This window comes from Tamandua tetradactyla, chromosome 19, assembly GCF_023851605.1.
Source record: "Tamandua tetradactyla isolate mTamTet1 chromosome 19, mTamTet1.pri, whole genome shotgun sequence".
NCBI lineage: Eukaryota > Metazoa > Chordata > Mammalia > Pilosa > Myrmecophagidae > Tamandua > Tamandua tetradactyla.
In genome coordinates this window covers 55,451,971-55,478,780 of record NC_135345.1, presented here as the reverse complement: position 1 = coordinate 55,478,780, position 26,810 = coordinate 55,451,971, and the positions used below count along the sequence as shown (strand labels likewise).

The 26,810-nt window shown below is 38.8% G+C and overlaps 1 protein-coding gene across 5 annotated transcripts in view; it reads left to right on the top strand.

Moving 5' to 3' along the window:
- Nucleotides 1-10,816: 10,816 nt before the first annotated feature.
- The window catches only part of KDR (kinase insert domain receptor), a 47,864-nt gene continuing 31,870 nt past the window's right edge, over nt 10,817-26,810 (top strand). The window contains exons 1-10 of one of the 5 annotated variants that reach the window (XM_077136898.1): nt 10,817-11,167; nt 15,099-15,186; nt 17,133-17,329; nt 20,099-20,229; nt 20,486-20,654; nt 21,262-21,401; nt 22,017-22,194; nt 23,545-23,659; nt 23,947-24,110; nt 26,640-26,796. In XM_077136898.1, coding sequence (XP_076993013.1) covers nt 11,101-11,167; nt 15,099-15,186; nt 17,133-17,329; nt 20,099-20,229; nt 20,486-20,654; nt 21,262-21,401; nt 22,017-22,194; nt 23,545-23,659; nt 23,947-24,110; nt 26,640-26,796 — 1,406 coding nt within the window. In that variant the 5' untranslated portion in view covers nt 10,817-11,100. Of the gene's footprint in view, nt 11,168-12,314; nt 12,335-12,939; nt 12,959-14,121; nt 15,012-15,098; nt 15,187-17,132; nt 17,330-20,098; nt 20,230-20,485; nt 20,655-21,261; nt 21,402-22,016; nt 22,195-23,544; nt 23,660-23,946; nt 24,111-26,639; nt 26,797-26,810 lie in introns of those variants that run through there. The other 4 variants (XM_077136895.1, XM_077136896.1, XM_077136897.1 and 1 more) reach the window with 4 other exon arrangements.

Genomic DNA, 26,810 nt, shown 5'->3' with positions numbered 1-26,810 from the left:
CGGATGGTTGTATTTTGAGATCCTCATTTTAGACCTTGAAGAATTTTTTTTCCCTGAAGGATTATTTTAACTTTTTTAAAGAGCTTATGCTATATACTACTTTAATTTATTGGAATTTGACTCTTGACTTTAGGAGCGAGGGAGGGTGAAGGATGACATCGTATACTGCATTGAGTTCAGCAGTATTTCTGGGTCAGAGAAACTGATTTATATTATTCATGAAACTCATTTTCGGTGTCCTCCTCCCACCCAACCTCTCTTAAGGAGTTCTTTTATTCAGAATAGCGTTTAACTAAAAGCATAACTCATATAATGGAAAGGTTGTCTCAAAAACATAAAAAGCTTATCTTCTGTTTGAAAATAAGAACTAGCAAGTTGTAATTCTTTCTATAGAGGTGTATTGTTGTGACCAAAAGAGGGAAAAAAAGTGTAATGAATAAGGTATCAATGGCTGAGAGAGTTCAGATAGAGTCGAGAGGTTACTCTGGAGGTCACTCTTATACAAGCTTCAGTTAGACATTGCTACTATCATAACTTGCCAAACCCCAACCAAAACCACTCCAGGCATTCCTAAAGAACACCTAGAGCAATATATAAGATTCTACAAAGGTTCCATGCATTAGAATAACTTTCCAAAACCTACAGCCTCCAGATAGGTCCCTGGACCAGATAAGTCCTGAAACCTAAAGGGGCCAGCCTCACCAGAACATCAACTCGTTCCACTCCCCTATTCCATATTATCAACAGCCCCTTCCAACATGAAAAAGTTAGAATGGGCATAGCCCAAATACCCCTAAAGAGTGGGAGAAAGATCAAAGATGACGATGGAGTTATAAAGAGAAGGTAGGTTTAACAAATGAGTATGATTGCTGAATCATTGATAGGTCTTTTAGTCTCCAGTACCTTAGAGCTAGAAATAAAAACCTAAAATAGTGGATTTGTAACCCATACCAAACTCTGAAATCTTTTCTACAAGTAATTGTTGCAATGTACTTTGAAATTTATTGCTTTTTGTATATGTTATTTTTCACCAAAAGGAAAAAAAAAGGAGAGAAGGAAGCGTATAATAGAGAAGATAGGGTTTAACAAATGAATATGACTGCTGAATCAATATATTGATATTTTGGTCTCGAGTGTCTTGGAGCAGCTAGAAGAAAAAATGAAAAATCATGGAACTGTAACTCATACCAAACTTGAAAATTTGTTGTATAACTACTTGTTAAAATGTACTTGGAAATATATTGCTTTTTTGTATAAATGTTATTTTTCACAATAAAAAAAGTTTAAAACTGTATTGTTGTTACTAGACTGTTGGCTTTAGATCCTTTTACTTCCTTAATATTTTTCTGCAGTATAGAAACATTTTATACGGTGAAATATTGAATTGCAATTTGAAATACTCTTGGGTGCTTTTAAACCTTTCTATCCCATAGGCGCTCTTACTTTGGAGAACTTGCCTTGAATTTTGGTAAACAAGTTACAGTGCACTCACATAAATAGACTTGGGGGTTGAAAAATATTTAAGAGCATTTTTATTAACTTTCATTTTATTAAGAATAAGTTATTTTGTTCTTAAAATTACACTGTTACATTTCTCATGTTTTCTTGGTACTCTCTAGAAAGCTCATGGAATGGGCAAAATATTCCTGGAGCTAAAATGTTTTCATTTCTAAGTTTTGGAAAGTTCTTTTCTGTTCCTATGAACAGGAATTTAACATAACTGGTTCTCTTCTCTGGCTGTACATTAGAATCATATTAGAACCCACACATGCAAAGTCTGGTACCTGGGCATCCATTTCAAAGATTCTGATTTAATTGATGTAAGGATGGGGCCAGGACAGGTATCAGAATAATTTCAAAGCTCATCATGCCCAGAAAAGAATCTGATGTGCAGTCAAGATTGAGAATCACTGGTTTAATCTTAAAAAATGTTCTAAGAAAAAAAGACAGTGTAGTTCCTTTAGTGCATGGGCAATACTTTACAAAAAGTCTAAAACACTGGTGTTTGCATGGGATGTGACATAATTACTTTGCTATTAAAGAGCGAATTAATATTGTATTCAATGAAGTGAGATTGCTCAGGAATCTTGCACCTGTATTCCAGGTGCTGCAGGTTCCTGGATACGGTGTGGGGTGAAACCTCATGGTATTGACATCTTGGAAAGACCCTGTCACCACAGGGATGATGGCCAAAGATGCATGTAGGGATGGGAAAACGAGCATGAGCCAGGTAAGGGCAGTGGTGGGATGGGTAGGAGAGGACAGTGTCATGAGCATCAAGGGAAGACAGAGCTTCACAGAGGGGCTGGGAAACGGGGTTCCTATAAAGAGATGTTGGGCAGGTTTAAGACTGGGAAGAAGATATTGTATTTGAGGAGAGAAGGTAAGGGGTGGCCTCTTGACTTTCAAGTCCCTTTCTGATGAAGGGAAGGTAAAAGGAACAGATCACTACGTAGCTTTAGGGAGAAGCGAGGTCAAGTTTTTTAAGATAAGGAACTTTGTGTGTTTGTACGCATCTATAGACCGTTTTAATGTCAAATATTTTTTGATGTGGTGCTTTGTTACCAGAGTCATTTTCTCCACATCTGGAACTTCTGTTTATATTATGTGTACAGATGCATGAAATGACTCCCTCATGGCCTTTCATCTGCCTATAACCAGCCTGACCGATTTTTGGATGATTATCAATTAGATCTGAAGTTGTGCGTTCATTTTAGTTAAAAATTTTTCTGTGTGAGGTGTTCCTTGGTGAGTTGTTTTGTTTGGTTTTATTATATGCACCAAGGTAGTGATATATTAGAAATGAACATTCAGAAACACTTTGCTTAAAGAGAATTTTTATTTGTGCCTCAAGGGACTACTCACCAATGTTTTGGAAACTGTGGAAGCTAAATTTACATACAAAGAACATAAAATTTTCTGTTGTCATTGACTAACTCTCTCAGTGCTCGTGAGGCCACATTAATGAGAAAGATTTTTTTCTGTAAAGATGTGATCAGTACTGCAAACTAATACAACCAGTCTGGAAGTACATAGACCCCTCTCGTGAGGAATTGGTGATTTGTAACACTTCTCTGGGAAACAAAAGCATTTTCTTTTTGCACTATTTTGTTCTATGAAAACTTGATAGTTTTCTTGAAAGCTTTTGAGAGAAAAGATGATATCAATTCACCAGAAAGTGGTTTCGATCTGCATATGGCACAGATGTGAAAATCAAAAGTCACACATTTCTTGTATACTACATGCAAGTCTTATAGATGCTTTATTTAATTTTCTTCATTACTCAAAACCAGAAACAAAGCCTCCAGCTTCCAAGGCTTAATAAATTAACCCTGTGGATAGGTTGGCAGCATATAGTCTTATTTTATTCCAACTAAGGTGCTCTCTATAAAGACAACTGTAAGAGTATGCGATTCTGGTTTAGGGATGGGGAAGCAAAAAAGAAGCAAAAAGCAGTAGAAATGAACATGACAAAAATAATTTGAACTTCATTCATATAGATGAGAGGTAACTATGCACAGGAGCTATCTTAGTCACTGGGAATACAAGATGAATTAGACTTCATCCTCGCTTTTGAGGGAGAAACATTTACACACATACATGACGAACTAGCTATCATCTCATATAAGTGTGGTGGGTGTCTAGGACAAGGAAAATCATTTCCTAGTGAGAGTAATAATAAAATAGCCCATATTAATATGTATAGGATAAGGTATAAATTCAGTATAAATGAGGGTATATTTTTAAATGTATGATTATTATTTAACAGAATTTAAGACTGATGATAGGAAATACATTTTACATAGCTAGAACATGTAGTTTTTCTTTGAGAAGTTTGGGTTTATGGAAAAATCATACATAAAATACAGGATTCCCATATACACACTCTTATTAATACCTTGCATTGGTGTGCACCATTTGTTACAATTGATGAAAGTGCATTTTTATAATTGTACTATTAACTAAAGACCATGGTTTAACTTAGAGTTCACCGTTTGTGTGGAGCAGTTTCAAGGATTTTAAAAGAGTGTTTATTCTGTTACCACATATAAACCTAACATTTCCCCTTTTAATCATATTCATATATGTGTTTCAGTGTTGTTAATTGCATTCACAATGTTGTGCCACGATTGGCACCATCCATTTCCAAAACGTTCCCATCATTAAAAACAGGAACCCTGTACATTTTAAACCTTAACTTCCCATTTTTTATCCTCATCCCATCTCCCAGTAACCTATATTCTAGATTCTGAGTCTGTGAGTTTGCTTTATTCTAATGATTTCAAATCGGAGCATGTAATTTTAGCACATCTTTGACTCTATCTCTATTTAATCAGACATATCACGATAAATCTTTAGCGTAAAAGGAACATTTCATTAAACAGGCATCACCATCATACACTGCATCATTCTTATTATAACTTAACAACCATCATTCTAAGCCCAGCTAGCTGCTCAGGTAAATTTAGCCTTTGGTTGTTTCTTCTGGGAGAGTTTCCATTGAAGGAGAAATGTGAATAAAAAGCTAAAATGTATCACTTAGGAAGGAAATTTGTTCTGGATATTGAAGGATAAATAAAAGTTTTCCAGTATGACAAAGGACAAAAAATAATCCATGCAGATATGAAATGCCAAAAAATGCACATGTAATTTTCTATATAGAAGCAACTGCTTTTATTTGTAGGAGAAGATCAATGGTTCTGGAGGTTGGGAAGAAGTGAAAATCCACTTTGACTGAGATTCCTGGGATAGGGGAGGGGAAGATCAAAAGACCTACCTCTTATTTTATCTTGGTCCTCTATCCCAGAGGGACTCTGGACTCTTACATTACTCAGGTTTCCATTCTCCTAGGATAATGGAAATGATAGTCATGGAGAAGTAGAGGAAGCCAGTGGCATCAATTCATTCAGCCTCATTCCTGGCAAGAGATTATTCCTCAAAAAGGAATTGTTTACCTGTGTTTGGAGGGGTCTGTCTTAAATACCTCTTTGCTTTTAATTCCTGATATGGGACACTGGGCAAGTTACTTAAACCTTCCAAACTCATTCCACCCCCTCCTCTGTTTTATGGGAATAATTCTGATTTTTTTCTCTATCAATTTATTGTGGGGATTTAATAAGATAATTCAAGGAAAATATTTGGCATGTAATAGGTGCTCCAAAAATCTACCTCTTCTTTTTACTAAAAGTTTAAAAAGCTAAGAGTGTCTTCATTTTTGTCATCTTCTCAAATAATGGTGAAATTACTATGCATTCACTGTTTGCAAACAAAACAACTTTTTTGGCAGGACTTTTAGAGGTAAAGAAACATTTACTTAGATTAGGAATAAATCATTAATATCATACTGTTCTTTTTTACTAAGGGTTAATAATAGTGCTACCTTGTGAGGTGTTATAAGAATTAAGTGAGACTGCCCCTCTCTTTGTGGGACATGACTCCCAGGGTTTTAAACTTTCCTGGCAAAGTGGGACAGAAATCCTAGAACGACCTGGGACTCAACATCAAGGAAATGAGAAAATTTTCTAGACCAAAAGGGGGAAGAGAGAAATGAGACAAAATGAAGTATCAATGGCTGAGAGATTTCAAACAGAGTCAAGAGGTTATCCTGGAAGTTATTCTTATGCATTATATAGATATCACTTTTTTAGGTAGGGTATATTGGAGAGGCTGGAGGGAAGTGCCTGAAAATGTAGAGCTGTGTTCCAGTAGCCATGTTTCTTGAAGATGATTGTATAATGATACAGCTTTCGCAATGTGACTGTGTGATTGTGGAAACCTTGTGTCTGATGCTCTTTTTATCTATGGTGTGGACAGATGAGTAAAATATTTAGATTAAAAATAAATAATAGGGGAACAAATGTTAAAATAAATTTGGTAGATTGAAATGCTAGTGATCATTGAAAGGGAGTGAGAAGGGATATAGAAAAAATAGGGGAAACAGGCTAAAATATATTGGGTACATGGAAACACTAGCAATCAATGTGAGGGAGGGGTAAGGGATATGGTATACATAAGTTTTTTTCTTTTTTCTTTTTATTTCTTTTTCTGAATTGATGAAAATGTTCTAAGAAATGATCATGGTGATGGATACACAACTATGTGATGATGTTGTGAATTATTGATTATATACCAAGAGTGGAATAATCATATGGTAAGAATGTTCATGTTTGTATGTTGTTATTTTTTAAAAAAAGAATTAAGTGAGCAATGAAATAAAGCATTTAAAACAGTAACTGCTCAAAGGATGTGCTCAATAAACGTTGGCTGTTTTTATTATTTTCTGGCATCCTTCTCTAGTACTATATGGATTTGCAGCCAATTATTTAAATTTCCTGCATACTTCACACATTTTTAAATTGTTATTCTTTTTTTTTTTTGTATGCTGTATGACGGGGTCACATTTCATTCTTTTTCCATGTGAGTATCCTGTTATTGCAGCACCATTTGTTGAACTTTCATTTGTTTTCTTTTGTTTGTTGCTTACTTGTTTGCTTGTTTTGCAGAAGTGCATGGGCTGGGAATCGAACCCAGGTCTCCTGCATGGCAGGTAAAAATTCTACCACTGAACTACCCCTATGCTTATTTTTTATCTCCAAGTATGATTATTTCTACTTGGATTGTTATATTTATTTTTACGTGAAACACCTCAAGAAATTATGTGAAGGAATTTGGATAGGGAATATATGCATACATATTAATAGTAATTGAGATTTTGATGTTTCACAAAAATGGGGAGTTTCTTTTACAATTATTAGAACGTAAGACTTTATGAAGAAAACCTAATACCAATGAAAACATCCAAGGCAAGCATGGCTTTGTGATGACATGGTCATCTTTTTCATTAACATAAGAATATGTTCTAAGTAAAAAATGTAAGTTACACAGGGACTGAAATAAACTTGGGTGTTTAGAGACAGTAGACAACAAGAGATAAAGAATAGGTTCCTAATCTCTGAAGGCACATAGTCATGAGCATGGATGGGCTATGAAACTGAGTTGACATCTGCAAAGGTGGTTTAAGGCTCTGGGAAGTTATAAAATAAACAAATGTTGGGAATAAATGAAGTACACATGAGAAAATTTCATGCAAATATATAATCAATAAATGACGATATTTGAAAATAATGTCACTAAAAAAGAGTTGGTCTTATTGATATTTTTTTATTTGTAAAAATAATACATTCCTGCTTGAAAAATGTCATAGAAATGCAAGAAGTAAAAAGTTCAAATTCCCATCTATCTACCTCTTTGCATCAACCATTTCCCAGAGATAGGCATTTGTTGGGTGTGTATCCTACTAGCTATTGTCTACAAATTTTCTATTATGAATGTATATCTATGTATCTCATCTCTATTTGTAAATCTATTTCTAGATCTGTATTTTATGCCAAAGAAAGATAGGAAACACTTTGAACACCTGATATCCATTGTGGTGAAAACAGTTTTCGGGTGATGGGCTGTGTATGGAGAACATAAATAAGCCAGATAATTACAGGCCTTGTAACAAGTTCTTCTAAGAGATTAAACATCTATTAATAAATCCTTATTATCACCACTACCATAGGTATAAAGTATTTTACAGTTTACAGAGCACTCGTATGAGATTATCTCATTTGATTCTCATAGTAATCCTTGAAGTGAGCAAAGTAAGAGTTATTATTTTCATTTACAAATGAGAAAACTGATGTCCAATGTAATGAAAGGATTTGCTTAATATCACTCCAAATCCATGTTTCACCATATCAAGTCTGGCACTGGAAAAGTCAGTGGTATTATATTAAATGCACCAAGCATCATTTTGATTATTGTTACTTAAAACAAGAATTTTTTTCTATCATAGAAACATGCAAAAGTAGAGGATAGTAAAATGAACCTTTATGTATCTATCATCCAGCTTTCACTATTATTAACCATTTGCCAATTTTCATATATATTTTTGAATATATGGAGTCTAATGTGCCGGTGATGGTCGTGGAACCACATTTGGGATATATGAGGTGTAATTTGTTCAGTGGGCTTTGGTGATATACACAATGTATTGTGTGCACAAATGCCTAGAAGTAGCTGGAGATACGCAGAACCTTGTTATCATATTAAATTTGCTTGGGCTGTTGTGATGCCTGCTCATTTATGCTCTTATCACCTTTGGTTTCACCATTGTAACCCCAGTTCCTGACACAGTGTTGTTGAATGAATGTGTTTTATTTGCAGTTTCAATTTAGACAGCATGAAGTGAAGAAGATCGTGTATAGTAGTATAACCAACCTCTGCAGAATGCTTCTTGGTGTGTTTCAGGTGCTAATTATAGCTACGATCTGTGCGTACCAGGTGCTAGGTCCTATTCTAAGTGCCTTCATGCAGTAACTCATCTGATTCTGACAAAAACCCTGTGAAGAAAAAACCATTATGATCTTTTATATTTTGTAGGTAAGTAACCAGTAATTTGGTCAAATCACATGGATAGGAAGTGGGAGATCTTGGAGTCAAAGTCCAGGCAGTGTGGCCCCAGGATCTGTGCACTTAGCCACCTCTGTTTGTTGCTCCTGTGCAATAACGTGTCTGAATATCATCTACGGGGCATTGAACACATTTGGGGTATTTGGTAGGTGGTGGTCCTACCTGTACTCCTGGATCAACTCACAAAATCACTCCTTTGCACTGGTGCCAGAGAATGGGAGAGGGTTGCACATGGAACAGAACTTTTAATTTATTTTAAACAGACTTTCTCATTTTTCATGAACACAAGGCACTTCTAAGTGCTGTGTAGGAGGGAATGTGGCAGAATGATTTCATTGAGACCCTGCCAATTTCTGGTCTTGCAACCATCAAAGACGCATCATTTCCTCAAAGACTTCTAAAGGGGGCTATTACCATGTGCCTGCAGGTTCTGGTTTGCATTTGGAGGAGACACTATCTTCCTAAGTGAGACATGGAAAAGGAAGTGTCACAAATTGTAAATAAGGTTAAGAGGCTGAGAGAGAACAATTGTTTGGACGTAAAGATGGAGAAAAATTTTCTCCAAACCAGGTACCATCTCTCTCTCTCTCTTGGCTGATTCTTTCAGAGTCCATCTTGTTTTACTTGCTAAATTTATTAGTGGGAAGAACGGAATTTTTTAAAGAATTTTCCCACAACTGCCCAAGCATGAAAACAAAATAAAAACCTCCTAGATAAATATTAGTACATCTATTCAATGTAACACCATTCCACCATTAAAAAGAATGAGATGCAGCTCTAAGGGTTAATAGAGAATGCTCTCCAAGGTATACTTTTATAAAGTGAAAACAGTCAAGGCTCAAAACAGCATTTGTACCAATGCTATCATTTATGGAAAAAAAAGGGTGATTAATCTACATATGTTCATATGTGCATAGAATTTGCTTGGAAAAAGGAAACCAGTTAAAAAGCTTGCCATTGGTGAAGGACGGTCTTTTCACTCTAAGCCTTTTTGTATTTTTCAAAATACTTTTAACCATATATACTAGTTATATTTCAAAAAAAGTTAAAATATTTCGATTGTCAACTTGGAAATAGAAGAGCAAGCAAATATTTTTAAAAAGTGGAAGAAAAGCAACATTTTAATTGTGTTTTTCAGGAGGAGGGTTTGGGACCAGATGTAGGGTCAAACAGTAATTCTACCTCTCCATCTCGCTGAAGGATGGTCCTTTCAGTTCCCATTCCTGGGAAGTAAGAGGCAGAGGGATTAGGGAGATCTTGATTTAATGAAGTTAGGGGGCATTTCATGTCACTCCCCAGGTGTGGGAAGAGATGGATAGAAAACAAGAAGGAACAATGAGGGCGGAAAAGAATGGTAGCTTCCCTCCAACCATCCAAGAAATGTACATCTGTGGTGAGAGTCGTGAGCTTTGTCCATGGAGTGTCCAGAGTACCTACCTAGCTAGGAACTTTCACTTAATTGCTCTCAGCAGAGGCTGGCCTGCTATACTTCCTTTCCCTCGGCCTCAGGGTATCTTGGCTTGGAAGTTCTCCTTTGAAAAGGGGCCTGGCCAAGGACCCAAGAAGAGTCACGCTGGGGACTGGCCGGTTAACAGGGTGGACAAAAGCCCTTTCTCAAGGAGAACCTTACGAGAGAGACGGGTGCCCCTCACGCCTTAGGTCCACCCAAGCTGGGTACCTCCACCTCCTGTGAGCCCTGATGTAGGTTTCTGGCCTGGAGCTAGGCAGGACCAAACGTGATGCTTGCAAGCTTAAATGCCTTCTGGGGCTCCGCAGTTAACTTCAAAATACTTGAAGTCGCCAGGTATAAGAGGAAATGGCAGGAACTTTTTGACTAGGAAAATGTATTTTCTGACTAACAGCATTCATATCCAGACTTTTAAACTGTGCAACTGTGCTGGCCAAACAAAATATTTCTAACTGGCTGGAGTCAGTGCCAGTTTGCGACCCCGGCTTAATATCCGCTTCTGGCTGCTTGCTCCAAACTGCGCTCAACCTCAGCTGGTCTCGCAGTTAGTTTAGAAGCGCGCTACAGCGCAAGGGTCTCGAACTTTGACGCTCGGAGCCGGTTACTGGCTTCATGTTACTTCCACCAGAAATGGAGTTGTCGCGCCCAGGACATTCTCTCCCGGGCGACTCGAGGTCTGCGTAGTCCTGTGCAGGTTGGGAGGGGAGCTGTAGTGGGCGTGGCGAGCCCGGGATCCCAGCGAGCGAGCCGGGGGAACACCAGATCCTGCGAGGTGAGGGGCGGGGCCGACAACAGAGGGGCGCCCCCCCCCAGATCCCGCCCTACCTGGCCCCGCCCCCCGCGCTCTAGAGTTTCGGCCCCAGCTCGCACCCGGCACTGAGTCCTAAGACACCGCAGAGCAGGCGGTGTTCTGCCGCTGCGTTCTCTCCACCTGCACAGGGCGTAACTGGCGTGCTGCAGAAAGCTCAGCCGGTCCCGCAGGCGGGATATTCTTTCCACCAGCTCCCGCACAGGTCTTGCCAGCCGCGCGGGGAGCCGGGGCATCCTCGCCGAGTGCGCTTCGGGGTCCTGCTCTGCGGCGCGCGTCCCGGCTCCGCGCTTTGGTGGCCGGGCAGGCCCCGGGCAAGAGAACCGACTCCCGAGTTCTGGGCACCGCGCTGGGCTCGAGGTGCAGGATGAAGAACAAGGCGCTGCTGACCATCGTGCTGTGTCTGTGCTTGGAGACCCGGGCTGTCCCCGTGGGTAAGGACCCCACTCCATGGGAGGGAGCCGAGAGGTCGGGTGCGGGTGGGTGGATGCGGATGCGGGGAGGATCTGGAGACCGATCTAAGTTTGAATCATAGAGCTGGAGAGTTGGGAGAAACTGACACATTTGTGCTGTTCCTTTTACCCAGCGGGGAGATAGACTCACAGACTGGCCCAAGATTGCCCAGCGAGGTGGTCTCCCGAGCTCTAGCGGTGTCTTTTCCAAGGCTCTGGTGTCTGACCGGGACCTCGGCTGGAGCGTGTACTGCGGGGCCGACGCACCCTCGGGCTCCTTGGCGGCGGGGCGGGAAGGCGCCAGGGGCTGACTGGCAGAAGTTACCCCGGCAGGCGGGAACACACAGTGAGAAGCTGTCCGACTGTGCGAACCGTTCTGGGGGGGACCCCGGCGGGCTTGCCAGTCCGGGAAGGAAGCCTTGCTAGGGGAGTAAGTCCTGCGGTACAGCTCACACAGTGCCCTCCGCTCTACCTCGGTGGGAGTGAAACGGGGCCACCGGCTGCCTGTTCCCTCTTCTCTCGGACAGGCACAGCCACTGTATGAGGTGGCGGGGTCCGGGAAGAGGGAAATTTTTACTCTCCATGGAGCAGGACGCCGCTCTTCTTGCAGAAAGGGGTGGGGTGTTGGGGTCTTGGTCCCGGACCCTGTCAGCTTCCCCAAGTGACTAAGCGACAACCCCCTTCCTAGGTAAAGCAGTGTTAACGTCTTTCTAAGCATTTTGGCTCCTAGGTAAGCGCAGGGTCTACCCTGTACCCAGATTTAGCGCCACTTAACATTGCGGTCCCCTTCTAGATTAGGAACCCATAACGTGCTGGATGCAATAGCTGTGTGTGTGTGTGTGTGTGTGTGTGTGTGTGTGTGTGTGTGTGTGTGCGCGCGCGCGCGCGCGCGCCCAGTTGATATTCTTTCTCCATAGCCACAGTTTACTGAGTCCCAGATTCTGTGTCTTGGAAGAGAAGGGGAGAGGGCGGAGAAAAGCAAAATCAGATGATCCAGGGACCCAACTCCTACAGAATGAATCATGTGCCCCTTATGTTGGGGTGACCACTGATGTACTTTCTTACCTCTTTTTTGAAAGGGAGAGAAAATTACTTTTAAGTGCCATCTTATACTTTGTATCAGCCAGTGCTGGAGAAATCGTGAATAACGTATGTACAAAACTTTTTTTTTTTTTTAATTTTCTATTATTTTGAAATTCTGCCTCTTTGGATTTGGGGAACACTGGCTACCCCATCTCTACAGTCTGGGCTGGCAGAATGCTGATGTTTTACAATTCTTTTCCCCACTCAGTTCCCCTCTTCTGGTGAGGTTCCTGTGAGCTCTGTTAGATGGGCATCCTGAAGCTTGTTAAAATGTACCCTCCGTTGGTGCGGTCTCTTTTGGGGGCAGATTGGGAGAAAGAGAAACCAATAATGCAACTGTTTTGATAGAAAAAATTGATAAAATGTCTTTTTGAAGTAAAGAACCAGTCCCTCTAAAAATAATAATAATAATAATTCAGGGGAAAAAATTCTTATAACGATAGAAAAAAAACACACTTAAAGAAGGCACGAGCTCAGTACTAAGATCATCTGTCCATGGTTATTGAATTTTCTTAATCGTGACTTACTTGGTTCTCCAAGCTTAGCTGTGTCACGGCCACTCATTTGTCCCTGACAAGGCCTCTCTCTCCCCCCTTATGGGAAGAGAATGAAGATCTGGAGCTTGTGGTTGGTCTGTAGCCCATAAAGAAGTGAGTTGCTTTTAAGCCTGGGGTGTTTCATAGCACAGCTGTAAGTAACTGCTGAATATAATGGTGGGGTTGCCCTTTTGGAGTGTGTGACTTACTTAATTGGATTGGGCTATAATTGGTGCCATCAAATTCTAGAGACAGAGGCACTGTTGTTTTTCCTTTCTGTCTCGAAGCTGGGGAGGGTAATAGTGCACAATTTAATTAATATGGGTTATGGGATTTGAACATAGAAGGGCTTTTTATTGAGCATATGTATCTCTTATAGCCATTTCTGTAGGATATTTTCTGAAGAATAGGACTCAAACTTGCCAAGGAAAAATGAATGAAAGTTAATGGAGCAAAGAAAAAGAAAAAACTTGAGTGTTGGTCTACAGATAAGAACTTGAAGTTATCATTATTGCTGGCCTTGTTGAATAGATTTTTGTTGTAGACAGGTCTCTAGAACAGTACAGTGTTGTCTTAACTTCTTATAGAAAAATGTCATGGAAAAGGTTTTTTCTCTCTCTTTTTAAATTTGTTTTCTTTTTTTTTTTGAATACTCTGGGGACTTTTTAAAAATTATTTTTGTATAGGAAGATGTGTCAAGAATGTGAGATGATCTGTGGCAATAATATATAAAAGATCTTCAAAATTCTCTTATTTTGATGGGGGGAAGGCTGTCATAGCTTATTTAGAGCCTTGATACTACTCCCATTTTATTCTCACACAAATGTGCCCAAATAATGAATTATTTCCTATTTGAATTATCATGTGAGTTGTATTCAGTTGTTGTTATTGACATTTTTCTCAAGCTCGCATTTCCCAGTCAAATTTGAAACTTTTGCTCATTCAGATGAAATGTTTTCATTTTCATTTTCTTTGGAAAATGGGCTCCCTTATTGGAAGGCTTTTTTTCTTTTGCTTTTAAACATTTGCTTTATTCTTTGCAAACTTTGGGGGCTGTTAGTTCCTTCGTATTACTGCGTTATTGACTAACAGACCCAGGCTATACCGGCAACCTACCCTGCACGTATTTGTGGGTGTGCGAGAACCTGGGTGATCAGTTCATTTTGCTGTGGTTCTTCACGGAGTCCACATATTTTTAATTCATTGAATATGTACGCTGGAGATTTGCTCATACTTTATTATATTCTCTCATGCTTGCTCATGTTTACTCATACTCTATTATCCAACAAGGCCAGTGCCATGTTAAGCCTAGAAAGTCATTTGTTCTTAGTAGGTGTGAGTTCGGGACCATATTAAATGTGGACGCTTGCCCAGCATCACTTTTTAAGCTGTTGCTTTGAAGGTCTTAATAATCTTCAGTTAAGACCCTAGAAGGTGGATAGTTTTCATTTCTCTGATGGTTTTTCAAGACCCGGTAGCTCTTCAGATTTTGTCAACAGAGAACTCAGTTTCCTTTCTGTGGAGAAATCATTGGTAGGGAAACTGACCCATGGTATTTTTCTAGTCCTTACGCCTTTAGGTAAACATGGCTTTCTTGTGTTCCAAGGTTCATATCAGGATGAATAATTCATTAGCATTACATTTTTTTAGTCACGTTCTCTGAAGAAAAAGTAGTTTAATGTGCATGTGATATGAAATTGGAAAATGTCCCCTCTTCCATCCTCTCACCCAGTTTTCTAGTCTTTATGAGCCATTTCTTCAATTTCAGTAGCTCAGTTAGTTACCAGAGAAAATGCACTAGAAAATTGATAAAGGAAAATAAAACAGGCGATCTAACCCCTTCAGGGTGCATAGATGGGACTATATAGAAATCTCTCTAAGTAGTATTCATTCATCAACAATTTAGTCAAATGTGTGCATCCCATGTGTTATAAGAAATGTGAGTGGGTCTTTTCCCAAGAGAGTGAGATCATCAGATGAAGGTTCACTTGGTTTCAATGTCCCATATCCTTTTGTAAGACCTTGAAGTTGGCAATGCAGGAAAACAGGAACTCCACCCTAGCTCCATGAATTGCAGAACTGTTGTGCTGGTTTATGACCATCTGCCTATTCTTCCTGTTATGACACAGCTTGTGAACTTTTACTGGGAATGGTGAAAAGTAAATTCACAGTTTCACACAATGAATTGCTGAAGAGGCCTTCTGAAAGTATAGAGTGTGCATTGTTTATGGAAGATGTTTCCTATTGGGTCCAACTTAGTGGCAATGACATTCATTTATTTAATTTGTTTCTAGGTTTTTCCAGTCCTGATTCACCCAAGCTCAGCATACAAAAAGATATACTTACAATAATGGCTAATACAACTCTTCAAATTACTTGCAGGTAAGGGCTCATTTTAGAGTTATAGTTCCTGTTTTAAATAACTCATGGTTTATTGAGGGAAAAATAATGTCCAATAAAATAGAATTATAACAGAGTTGTAGTAATTATTTACAAATAGGTTTCTAAGACTGATTAATAATTTAAAAGATTTTATTATATATTATATCAGCATGTAGTTATTTGTTATACCATTATTATATATGTTATAAATTGTGTTATATAAATTTTAATATTGTATTATAGTATATATATATAGCCTTCTTCCAGAAATTCTGTATGATACTGCTAATATTTTTCTTCTACTATCTTCTGTCAGCAAAACACACACACACACACACACAAATACACACTAATGAACAGCACAGTAGTAGACGCTCAATAAATATAGAATGACCAAATAAAGTTGAGGATATACCCTTAAGGGATAGACTTGAAAAAGTTTGGGTCCATATTTATTACAGTAGAATGGCTTTCCAACATCTTTTTAGCCCTTTCCATGACCTTTATTTCCTGGTAAAATTTGGCAATTTAATACTCAGTCATGAGAATTATTGCATACACTTTCTGTATGGTTAATGGCTTCAAGCTCTGTTTTGACATCTTGGAATGCTTCTCTTTGTACTTGCCAGGAAGAAGTCATGCCATTGACTTTGCTAACTAGGAAACAGACCCCTTTGACTAGAAGTGGCCTTTACATTTTGTTTTCTAGTCGCTACCCTGGGAGGAAAGATGGAAGGCCTGGGGTTTAATGTAGTGATTAGTGTGAAAGATCTAGATGCGTCCCAGGACGAATGTGGTTTTGGCGGAGACTGAAGGATGGAGGCAAAGCTGCTTTTTGAGAAGAGTGCTGGCCATCCACAAAAAAACCTTGGGCAGTTTATTGCAATTGCTTCCCCTTGTTGAGTAACAAGTGTTCAACACAAAAAGATAGAGATCTATTTAAGACTGCAGAGTGTAAAGATATCCCTTATCAAGGGTAGGTCACCAGCACCCAGCCCTTGGGAAGAAACAATAGCAAGAACTGTTCCTTTAGCTTTGGTAGCTAAAAAGCTTTCAAAGATTCCACCCTCCCTTTTTAAGTTTTGCATAGGCATTTCATATGTTCTGAAAAAGCATATTAGAAGTGTTTCAGAAGTAACTTTATTAAAGTAGCTGCAACTTTATGTAAATTACAAGTTCTTTGTAGGAAGAAGGGTCTATAATGTCACAGTGTTCTTGATGTTGACAACCTTCCTTGGGGCCTTGTGAAGAAATGGTGCAATAAAATAAATTTGTGTTTGAATATGGCAGTTCCAGGGTCCGAGGCAGTCATACCCCCTTCCTATCTGACCTCACCTGTTTCTCACATCCCTTGTTCCCTTTTTTCTCCCTACCCTGGCTTCCTTGCAGTACCACTAAGTTAATTATGCACCACCTCAGGGACTTTACATATGCGGTTCCCTCTGCCTGGAATACTGCTCCTCCTGAAAGTCACATAGCCAGCTTTATCAAACTCCCTCTCTTTTCAGAACTCTTCAGTATTTTTCTTCCTAGTATTTATCACCACCTTTTATATGATAGATGTTACTTTTTTTTTAATTGCCTATCTTCTCCAATTAGACTGAGGTTACACAGTGGCATTGATTTTTGTCTAATTTGCTCACTGCTCTATCTCCAGTCCTTAATAGTGTCTGGCACATAGTAGATGCTCAATAAATATTTGTTGAATGAATAAATGAGTGAATGAATAAAAACTTATGAATCTCTAGAAGTGATTTATAAAGCTAAGCCTTGAGCTTTTTGTCATACGCCGATTCAATCTGTATTATTTGGTAGAAGACTTTGAATCTGTCTGCTGAGGGGTTTATATAATAGTTTGGGAGTCAAACCTTCTGCCTCTGGTTTCTTAAACCCAGCTTCATACTGCAACATTTCACATTGCTATCTCCCTGGGATTAATTTTTTAGGGGACAGAGGGACTTGGACTGGCTCTGGCCCAACAATCAGAGTGGCTCTGAGAAAAGGGTGGAGGTTACTGAGTGCAGTGACAGCCTCTTCTGTAAGACACTCACAATTCCAAAAGTGATCGGAAATGATACTGGAGCCTACAAGTGCTTCTACCATGACACGGACACGTCCTCAGTTGTATATGTCTACGTTCAAGGTGAGTGGTTAAGTAGCATTCATCTCCCACATTGATTTTCTGATTATAAAGCATTATAGTCCCAAAGATGAATTGAGTACAACAAAAGGCTCTCTCTAAGGGCTATTTGCCAACAGGAAAATACAAAATTCTTCTCTCCCAAGGCTTCCTCTGAGAAATGAGACTCATTAATTTGTTCTAAAGTAAATTTTGCATTCAAAACTGACTATGGAGAGTCTTAAGAGGGCTTCTGATGCTTGAGGAAAAAACCTGAAATCCATGTAAGGGAAGATTTGGGGGTGAATTATGGAGAGGTTCCTGTAGAGAGATAGGTTATCTACACCAAGGAGGAGAGATCTCCAAGAATACACAGAGAAACAGCCAAAAGCATTGAAGCTTTTTGTGCATAGGAGCTCTTCTTTTCCTACTAAATGTATAAATTTTCTTGTGCAATTAAAGGCACTGCTTCAAAGGGCCTTCTGAAGAGAGCATTTCCCTTGCGTGTGTGGTCTGAGATCTTGGATGATAAGTCACGTCTTTCTAGGGTTTGCAATTTGGAATTGACACCATGGAGGTGACGTTAACACCCATATGATGTGAAGTACAATATTAAGCATACTTAGTATTTATAATGTGAGTTATGTTCTCTTTTGTATTTCAAAAATCCTATTCTAGCTTAATTTTGCTGTGAAAATTTGACTTAACCACTGAGATAGCTATACTATAACATTGGAAATGTAAGAGTTGAGAAGTTTTGCATAATAATTTGGTGGGATATGCTAAACACTTTTCAGTGAAGATGAGCTTCAGAAAGACCATTTACTTGTATACCTCTTTATATCCCAGAAGATTTGTGCAGGTGAAGATTGCTAAGATGTTTTTCTCTAAAAGTGTCTTTTTTCCAGAATAAGAATTTCATCAGCTTTCAGAAACACGCTTGTATATTCCCACTTATATTTCAACAGTGCGTTATGGTCAGTATATTGGAAAAGTAGAGACCACATCAAAATAATATGTTGTTCCTGTTTGTGAATTATTTTTTGCCTGGGGTAAGCACAGTTGAAGATAGAATTCTGTGCCTTCCTCCTCCCCTCTGAAGAATTTGAAAGAGACAAGGCTCAGATATTCCAGAATTTCTGGCTCCTTTTGATCTGGCAGTCTTTAAGAAGTCAGGCTCTCACAGAAGATTGCAAGGATTTCCTGCTTTCTGCCTGTTTGAAAATACTACAAGATGAACCTCTCCCATAATATTTCGTTATTTCCTTTTCTCTAAGTCAGGAAACCTGGAGACATGTGAAACTTCATTTCGTGAATGACAGTAAACATTTTATTTTGAAAGGATGGATGGTTGTTTGGGTTTCTTTTGTTTATTTCCTTTTTTGGGATACTGAAATAGAATTGGTTTACTGAATAGCTTTGAACTTACGTCAAAGGGTTAATTTAGCTTCCAAAAGCAAGTTCTGTAAGCAAGCTATGTTATATTTTCATAACATGTGGATGAAAGGTAAATGATATAAAAAAGTAGCAGTCCCTAGCACTGTTTATTTGCATCGTAGCAGTCTTTGGGTATACCGTCAAATTCCACTTCCTGTCGAAGCCATAATGTTCTAGCAGTTGAGCTAAGATTTTGGCCACGAAGTTTAACAATGGGAAAGAAAAATTGGAGCATTCCCAGTGGGCAGCTCTTTAATGTCCCCTCTGGTCTCCACTTTGCTCCATTAGTCTCCTGACCCCATTCCCTATGGTGGCTGGAGCCAGGAAGTGGACCCCTGGCCCCAAAAGATAATGGCTGTGGCATGTGGTGGGCTAGATTGGCTGCCTTCTTGTACTTTCCAGCTGGGAAGGAAATCAAACTTTTGCTCTTGTAGGAAATTGGCTGCCTTCCTACTCTTGGGTTTAATGAACTCTTTCTTCACTTTGACTGACCATTATGATGCACTGTGAAAATGCCCCCTCAGGTGTGTAGTGCACAGCAGTATGGACCATCATCTCTCTGACATGTAAATATGACACTAGACCACATCTTTATTTCTGGGGCATGAGTTATTTCCCAGCAGAGTATGAACATTGTAGGAGCAAAGTTTGAACTGCATTAAAGAAAGTTTCTTTAGTTTTCTTCTTAGTCTTTTGCATGGTGACATCTCAAATTTTTGTCTTTGAAGATATTGATGACTACTGGGTCTTAAACTAAATGCAATATCTTCTAAACATTATTTGTTGCAGAGTCTTACACCTATTTTTCACAGTCTTAAAATACATAAAACTTTTTCTTGAATGATTGAGTTAAAAATCGATGTTTATTTCCTATGTACTGTAAAGATCCTCTGGGATCATTATTTGTTTTTGTGACATTTCCATTAATTGCCTAAAGAGAGAGAATGCATATGTATGTGTGTTTAATACCACTAAAACTCAGTAAGTAAAGTGCATAGATTTAAGTTTAAATTTTAAAGTGAATATGATCCTTCATTTTGAAAAAAAATTGTGATGATTAATCTCTTAAAATTTGGATCCTATAAAAATATACTGTACTTTTATATTTGATGGTTCTTATAAAGGATTCAGTCTCATCCTAGTTTTTTCTTTCAAAATTGCATATATATATATGCCTCTGTAGCATATCCTTTGAGCCAGATATCTGCCAGCAGACCAACCCATGGGTGCCTTTGTCGACTGTGAGGTGTCCTTTCCAACCAATCATCTCTCTGGTTGGAATTTATGGACATGAAGGATGACCACCATTTTGAGTAACTGCCATTAACTGACTAATGGAATGGAATTTTCTTCTAGATTACAGATCTCCATTTATTGCTTCTGTTAGTGACCAACATGGAGTTGTGTACATCAAGGAGAATAAAAACAAAACTGTGGTAATTCCGTGTCTTGGGTCCATTTCAAACCTCAACGTGTCCCTTTGTGCTGTAAGTTATCCCTTCTTCACTCATCTCTAAGTTTTCATAGTTGTTAGCTAATATTAAGATGGGTAGCCTATCTATAATATCAACAATGAGTTTTAAAGTAGGAAGCATTAAAATGACAATGAGTAAAATAAAAAACAATTTGCATTCTTGAAAATACGGCAATATTTTGTTTTATTTTTCGTGGCCACCTTAGATGGGTTTTTGTTCACCTTTGGGTAGCACTTGACTGGATGTTTGCTATTTTTTTTTATTCCAGAGGTATCCAGAAAAGAGGTTTGTTCCTGATGGTAACAAAATTTTCTGGGACAGCAAGAAAGGTTTTATTATTCCAAGCTACATGATCAGCTATGCTGGCATGGTCTTCTGTGAAGCAAAAATTAATGATGAAAGCTACCAGTCTCTTATGTACATAATTGTGGTTGTAGGTAAGAAGACAGTTCCTTTCCATATCGTTAATTTCAGGCAATAAAGATTGGCCTCATATATTTAGATTTTTGAGTTTAAGGTGAATTAAATAAGATCTTGGAGAGCATAGAGTGAATCAGAGATATTCAAAACTACATTAGCTCATGAAATGGTGTTGGGCAATTCATTACATCTGTTCTTTTTCGCCATATAAACTCATGTGCAACTGAGTTTTTCTCCTTTCTTGCCAAGATCACAGATGAAAAAGAATGCTATTATGGTAGCACATTTTCTGAATAATTCAGTATTCAGAACATTACTTGGCAACAATTCTTTTAAATATACCTATTTTGTGGACAGTTTAGCAATTTACTAAAGCTGGTCCCATTGCTCTAGGGCTATTGATGACTTAGCTTTTACTGTTTCCATCTCCTGGACTTTAGTATCTTTGAGATCCCTTTAGGCAGTGCCTTATAAATCTCCAAAAGCCATTTTTCTGTGAGGGACCATGTATAGATGAGGCCTTCAGGGAAAAATATGACACATATTAAAGTTTTGAAAAACATGTGCCAAGTTATAGATTTGTTTTTCCACTCACTTTCTGTTTTTCCAACGTACTTGCTCCAGGTTACAGGATTTATGATGTGGTTCTGAGCCCCCCTCACGGAGTTGAGCTGTCTGTTGGAGAGAAGCTTGTCCTAAATTGTACAGCCAGGACTGAACTAAATGTGGGGATTGACTTCAACTGGGAATATCCTTCTTTGAAGGTAACATTAACGATTCAAAGCCAGACCTCTAAATACTTTGATAATAAATGGTAAGGCGTGTGCTTGAAAGAGACAGGGATTATTGTGGCCAGATAAAAATATATAAGGGTCTTAACACACACACACACACACACACACACACACACACACACTAAGGGGAGTGTAGAGCCTGCAACACTCCTGAAAAAAAGATGCAATGCCAAGAACTCTGTCCCATGCTACTATAATCAGGCTGTGAACATAAGTTTTCTCTAGGCAATTGCGTCTTTCCAAATTGTGTTATTTCCCTGTTCTGCAAAGTCCTTAACCTGTTTTCTCTTTAAGAAAATGTCTCTTTAAGAGACTCATTTCTTGAATAGTGGTCAAATTTACTGTGTCTGCAGTTTTAGCCACCTTATTCTTACTGTGTGAGGTTGATTAGAGCCTAATTCAATTGTTTCCATTTACTTTTCCTGACGCCAGATACATTTATCATCTACGTAATGTTAAAAGTTCTGCAGTCCCTGTTATTAGCATTAGATAATGTTACCAAGAGCCAAGAATGGATTTTGTATATATCTGGGTATCCGGGGAATACTATACCAGGTTTTGGAAATGAAGTAAACTCTTTTTCAGCATCAGCATAAGAAATTTATAATCCGGGACCTAAAAACTCAGTCTGGGAGTGAGATGAAGAAATTTTTGAGTACCTTTACAGTGGAGAGTGTGACCCGGAGTGATCAAGGGTGGTACATCTGTGCAGCGTCCAGCGGGCTGATGACCAAAAGGAACAGCACGTTCGTCAGAGTCCATGGTGAGCTAGGATCTCATTTGGAATTATGCTGTACCTTGAAAAGTGAGACAAGTTAAATAAATTTAGGTCAGCTAGTGATTCCTACTGTGTTCATTCAGTAGCTATTTTTCGGCTTTTGCTAAGGAGCCCATGTAATCTAGAGCAAAGTTTTGGAGTCAGAGAGTTATAGGTTCAAATCTCAGCTCTAAAGAGAAATGAGCTAATTTTGAATAAGTACTTACTTACTAGTAGTTGTTGTCCTTGCTTTTATTATTATTTCATAAATCAGGGTGTTTTTATCTAAGGTAGTTTTTAAAACTTCATTTTATTGCAAGGTGTTGTATGGGCTTTGCAATTGGGGAAACCTAGATTCAATTATAGGACTGCAAGCAAATCAGTTAATTTCTCATTGATTCTCTTTCACTCATATACATGTCTCAGGTTAGTGATAATTTATATGACATCCCATTTTTCAGGCCTTGGTAAGGATTTGGGATTTCATAGAATGGGAAGGCATAGAAGAGTTTTGAGCAGAGGGAGACATGCTCTAGCTTATGCTTTTATAGGATCACTGTTTTGTTATATGGAAAATATATCATAGAGTACTATGGGTAGAAATAAGGAGGTCAGTTGGAAGGCTAATTGTGATAATCCAGGTGAGAGATTGTGGGTGGCTTGGACAAGAGTGGCAGAAATGGAGGTAGGGATGAGTGATCTAATTCTGGATATTTTTAAGGTAGAGCCAACAGTGTCTGCTGGTGGTTTCATTAGCTGAGCGGTATGATAGAAAAGGACTGCAGGTTACTTCTGAGTTTTGGCATGAGCAACTGGGCCATTTACTGAGATGGGGAAGACTGAAGAGGGAGCGAGATCGGGGGAAACAGTGTTGGGTACATTTATTGGGAGATGCCTATTAAACATTCAAGTGGAACTCGGAGGAGTCAGGAGAGGAGATATAAATTTGGGAGGTATATAAATGGACTTTAAGCCTTGAGACTAGGGAGAAGAGGTTGAAGGCCTGAGCCCTGGGACGACAGAGAAAAAGAAATATCAGGGTATCCCAGGACCTAGAGGATGATTTACAGGGGAACAGATGCTTGAATTGAAACTTGAGCAATGAATAGGCCTGGGGGAGTGCAAATGCAAAGACTAAGAGTTGGGGAGAAGATTATATCTACATGACTCATAGAAAAGTAGAATGGCATAGAAAGGTAGTTTGGGGAATATCTGAACTGTAGCAACTCAGATCTACATAGGTATTTAAAATTTTCACTTGAACTAAAAATCTAAACAGCCATTTACATGATAAACATATTGTTATGTTTATCAACAATAAATTGATGTTTATAATTTTTTTAAATTTTCTTATAGAAAAACCATTTGTTGCATTTGATAGTGGCATGGAATCTTTGGTGGAAGCCACGGTGGGAGAACGTGTCAGAGTCCCTGTGAAGTGTCTTGGCTACCCACCCCCTGAAATAAAATGGTAACTATTGAAAGTAAATGCAAAGCATTGTTTTACATGAAAGGAAATCCTTAGATTATCCAAATTCCTGTGATTTATTATTATTTTTTGTCACATTTCATTAATTTTTTCATGTGAGAATCCCATTATTGCAGCACGTTTTGTTGAGTTTTTGTTTCTTTGTTTTGCTTGCTTCTTTGTTTTTGGGAAGTGCATGGATCGTGAATCAAACCCGGGTCTCCTGCATGGCAGGCAAGAATTTTACCACTGACCTACCCTTGCACTCCCCCTGCGATTTATTTTTGCAGGTATAAAAATGGAAGACCCATTGAGTCCAACCACACAATTAAAGTGGGACATGTACTGACAATTATGGAAGTGAGTGAAAAAGACACTGGAAATTACACTGTCATTCTTACCAATCCCATTTCAAAAGAGAAGCAGAGCCACGTGGTATCTCTAGTTGTAAATGGTGAGTCCATTCAGTTTTCCTTTCCTGTCTGAAATTTATTACGAAGAGTGTGATTATGTCTTCCTAAACTGCTAAGCCACCATTCCTTTGTCTCCAGCTGTTTCACCCACATCATACAAGTAGGGTATGTATATATATATAAATTTAGGTATATATGACCAAGAGCAGTGGAGATAAAATGAGGTGTAGGGCAATGTGCTGTGAATGTGTTTGCTTGAGCAGCCATTTAAATGAACTATCCGGTCAAATGCAAAATTAAAGTCGAGCTTACTTGATGTCTAAATGCTGTGAATTAAGAATGCCTGCAAGGATAGTTGCTACGTCTAAGTTGAACTTCCTCTGCTCCTGTCTCTTGGAATTCCACACCTGGTATGCAGATGTGTAGAAGGAAAAAGTAAATCTGGTCTCCTTGAATTTCATGAGAAACTTCTAGTTTGATTTTGCAGTGCAGATTCCAACTCAGAAGGCTTTTAAGGTTGACACTGTTGACTTGAGTCAGAAACTTCTTTTTCTTCTGGACAGGAGTTCAGGATCTAACTTTGAATCTGTAAAGAGGAGATATTAAGTTTTATTTTGATTTAAGGATGAATATTTGAACTTTCCCGAATTGAGAGATTAATGTTTTTGGGGCGGTGCGGGGGTGGGGGGTGAGGGGGTGGGGAGGCGGTACTCTGGTCAATTAAGTGTGTGGGAAGTGCTAAATTAATGTAAAACAAGGTTTCTCCTGGCAGGATTTCTCTGGGCTTTAAATATGCTAATATGTATTGTCATTCTATAGAAGGAAAGGCATAAAGTATGCAGGGTTTAACAAGCTTGTTTAATCAGAGCACTGTCCCCTCATTAACATCCACTAAATATCTTGCTCCAAATGCAGTTTAAAAAAATGCTTTTTTGTTGCAATTCTTTGTTCTTCCTACTGGCATGACATATTAAAATGTCAGAATCTTCTCTCATGACATTAAGTTGTGCTTCCCCCATGCCTCCTGCTTTCCCTCCGTATGTCTGCTAAGCTTGGCATTGTTTCTTTCCTGAGAGATCAGCTTCAGGAAATATTTTTAAAATAACAGGTTCCAGAAAGGCTGTTTAGGAGCAGGGCAGGAGTAAAGTATTACGGAGGAGTCAGAAACTGGAAAACTCATAAGTAGAATGGGGAGAAGGAAATGAATGAGAAATAAAGACGTAAAAATGGCTAGTGAATAACTTCATCTCATCAATTCATGATGTTATTGAGCATTTGGTTCCCTCTAGCACTTACCATGGTATATGAAATTAACATGAAAAAAAAGTGAGATTTTGAAAATATAATCTGAAACTTTAGGTTAGAGTGATGACAAAAATAGTTTCACATTAATGACTTTGGGACGAGAAAGAAAGAAAGAAGAGGGTAGAGGTAGGGAAGGAGAGGTGGGGAAGGTGGGACAGAAAGAAGAAGAAAAGGAAGGAAGGAGGAAAGAGAAAAAAGGAAGGAAAGAAGAAAAGAGAAAGAAAGAAAAAAAAAACTGATGGTAGCAGTGATGCTTCGTATAATGAGTTACACTTCCCTTAATGTGGTGCTGAAGTGCTTAGGTTCAGAAGTCAGAGTGTGTAGGTTTTTCCTGTTTCTGCCAATTTTTAATGGGTAACACTGGGCAAATTAACTTTTCTGTGTCTCCTTTTTCTCATTAAAATGAGGAACAGTAAGTTAGGAGGTTCATAACACTAGTTATGAGGATTAAATGAATTAATCAATGTAAAGCACTTAGAACAATGCATGACACAAAATAAATATATTTACTAGGTTGTGTCAACTATTTTCTAACTAGAGCTTTGGCCCCCACTTATGAGACTGTGAGACAAGGTAGACAAGAAAAGCTGAGGCCCAGGGTTGTGAGACTTGCACAAAGTTACCCAGTTGATTAGTAAGTGAGCCATCACCAGAACTCAGGTCTCCTGTTTCCAGGTTTAGCTATTCTTTGAGGAAGAAAGTTGGGGGAAAATCATGTGCTTAAACAACCCAAGAGCCCATCAATGGATGAATGAATAAACAAAATAGGGTATCTTCATCCTGTGGAATACTATTTGACCATGAAAAGGATGAAGTTCTGATACATGTGACAACGTGGATGAACCTCAAAGACCTCACGTTGAGCGACATAAATAAGTCTGCCACAAAAGGACGACTATTGTATGATCTCACTGTTATGACATAATTAGAATATGCAAAATCATAGTCAGTAATTAGAATTCCAGTTACCAGGGGCAGGGGTGGGAATTATTGCTTAATGGGTGCAGAGTTTCTGTTTGGGGTGATGGAGAGGTTTTGGTAATGGATGGTGGTGATGGTAGCACAACCTTGTGAGCGTAATTAATACCACTTAATTGTATATTTGATGGGGGTTAAAATGGGAAATTTTAGATTGTATATATATTAAAAAAATTTTTTTTGAAGTCATATGCTTGAAAACATGTAGGTTTTGTTTGCTTGAAAACCTCTACTTTCCATTCCTCAAAGCCAATCAGCAGTTCACAAGTTGCTTTCCCCATCTGCAGTCCCACCACAGATTGGTGAGAAGTCCCTGATTTCTCCCGTGGACTCCTACCAGTATGGTACCATGCAAATGCTAACATGCACCGTCTATGCCGTTCCTCCCCCACGTCACATCCACTGGTATTGGCAGCTGGAGGAAGAGTGTACCTCCAGCCCCATGTGAGTAGGATAAT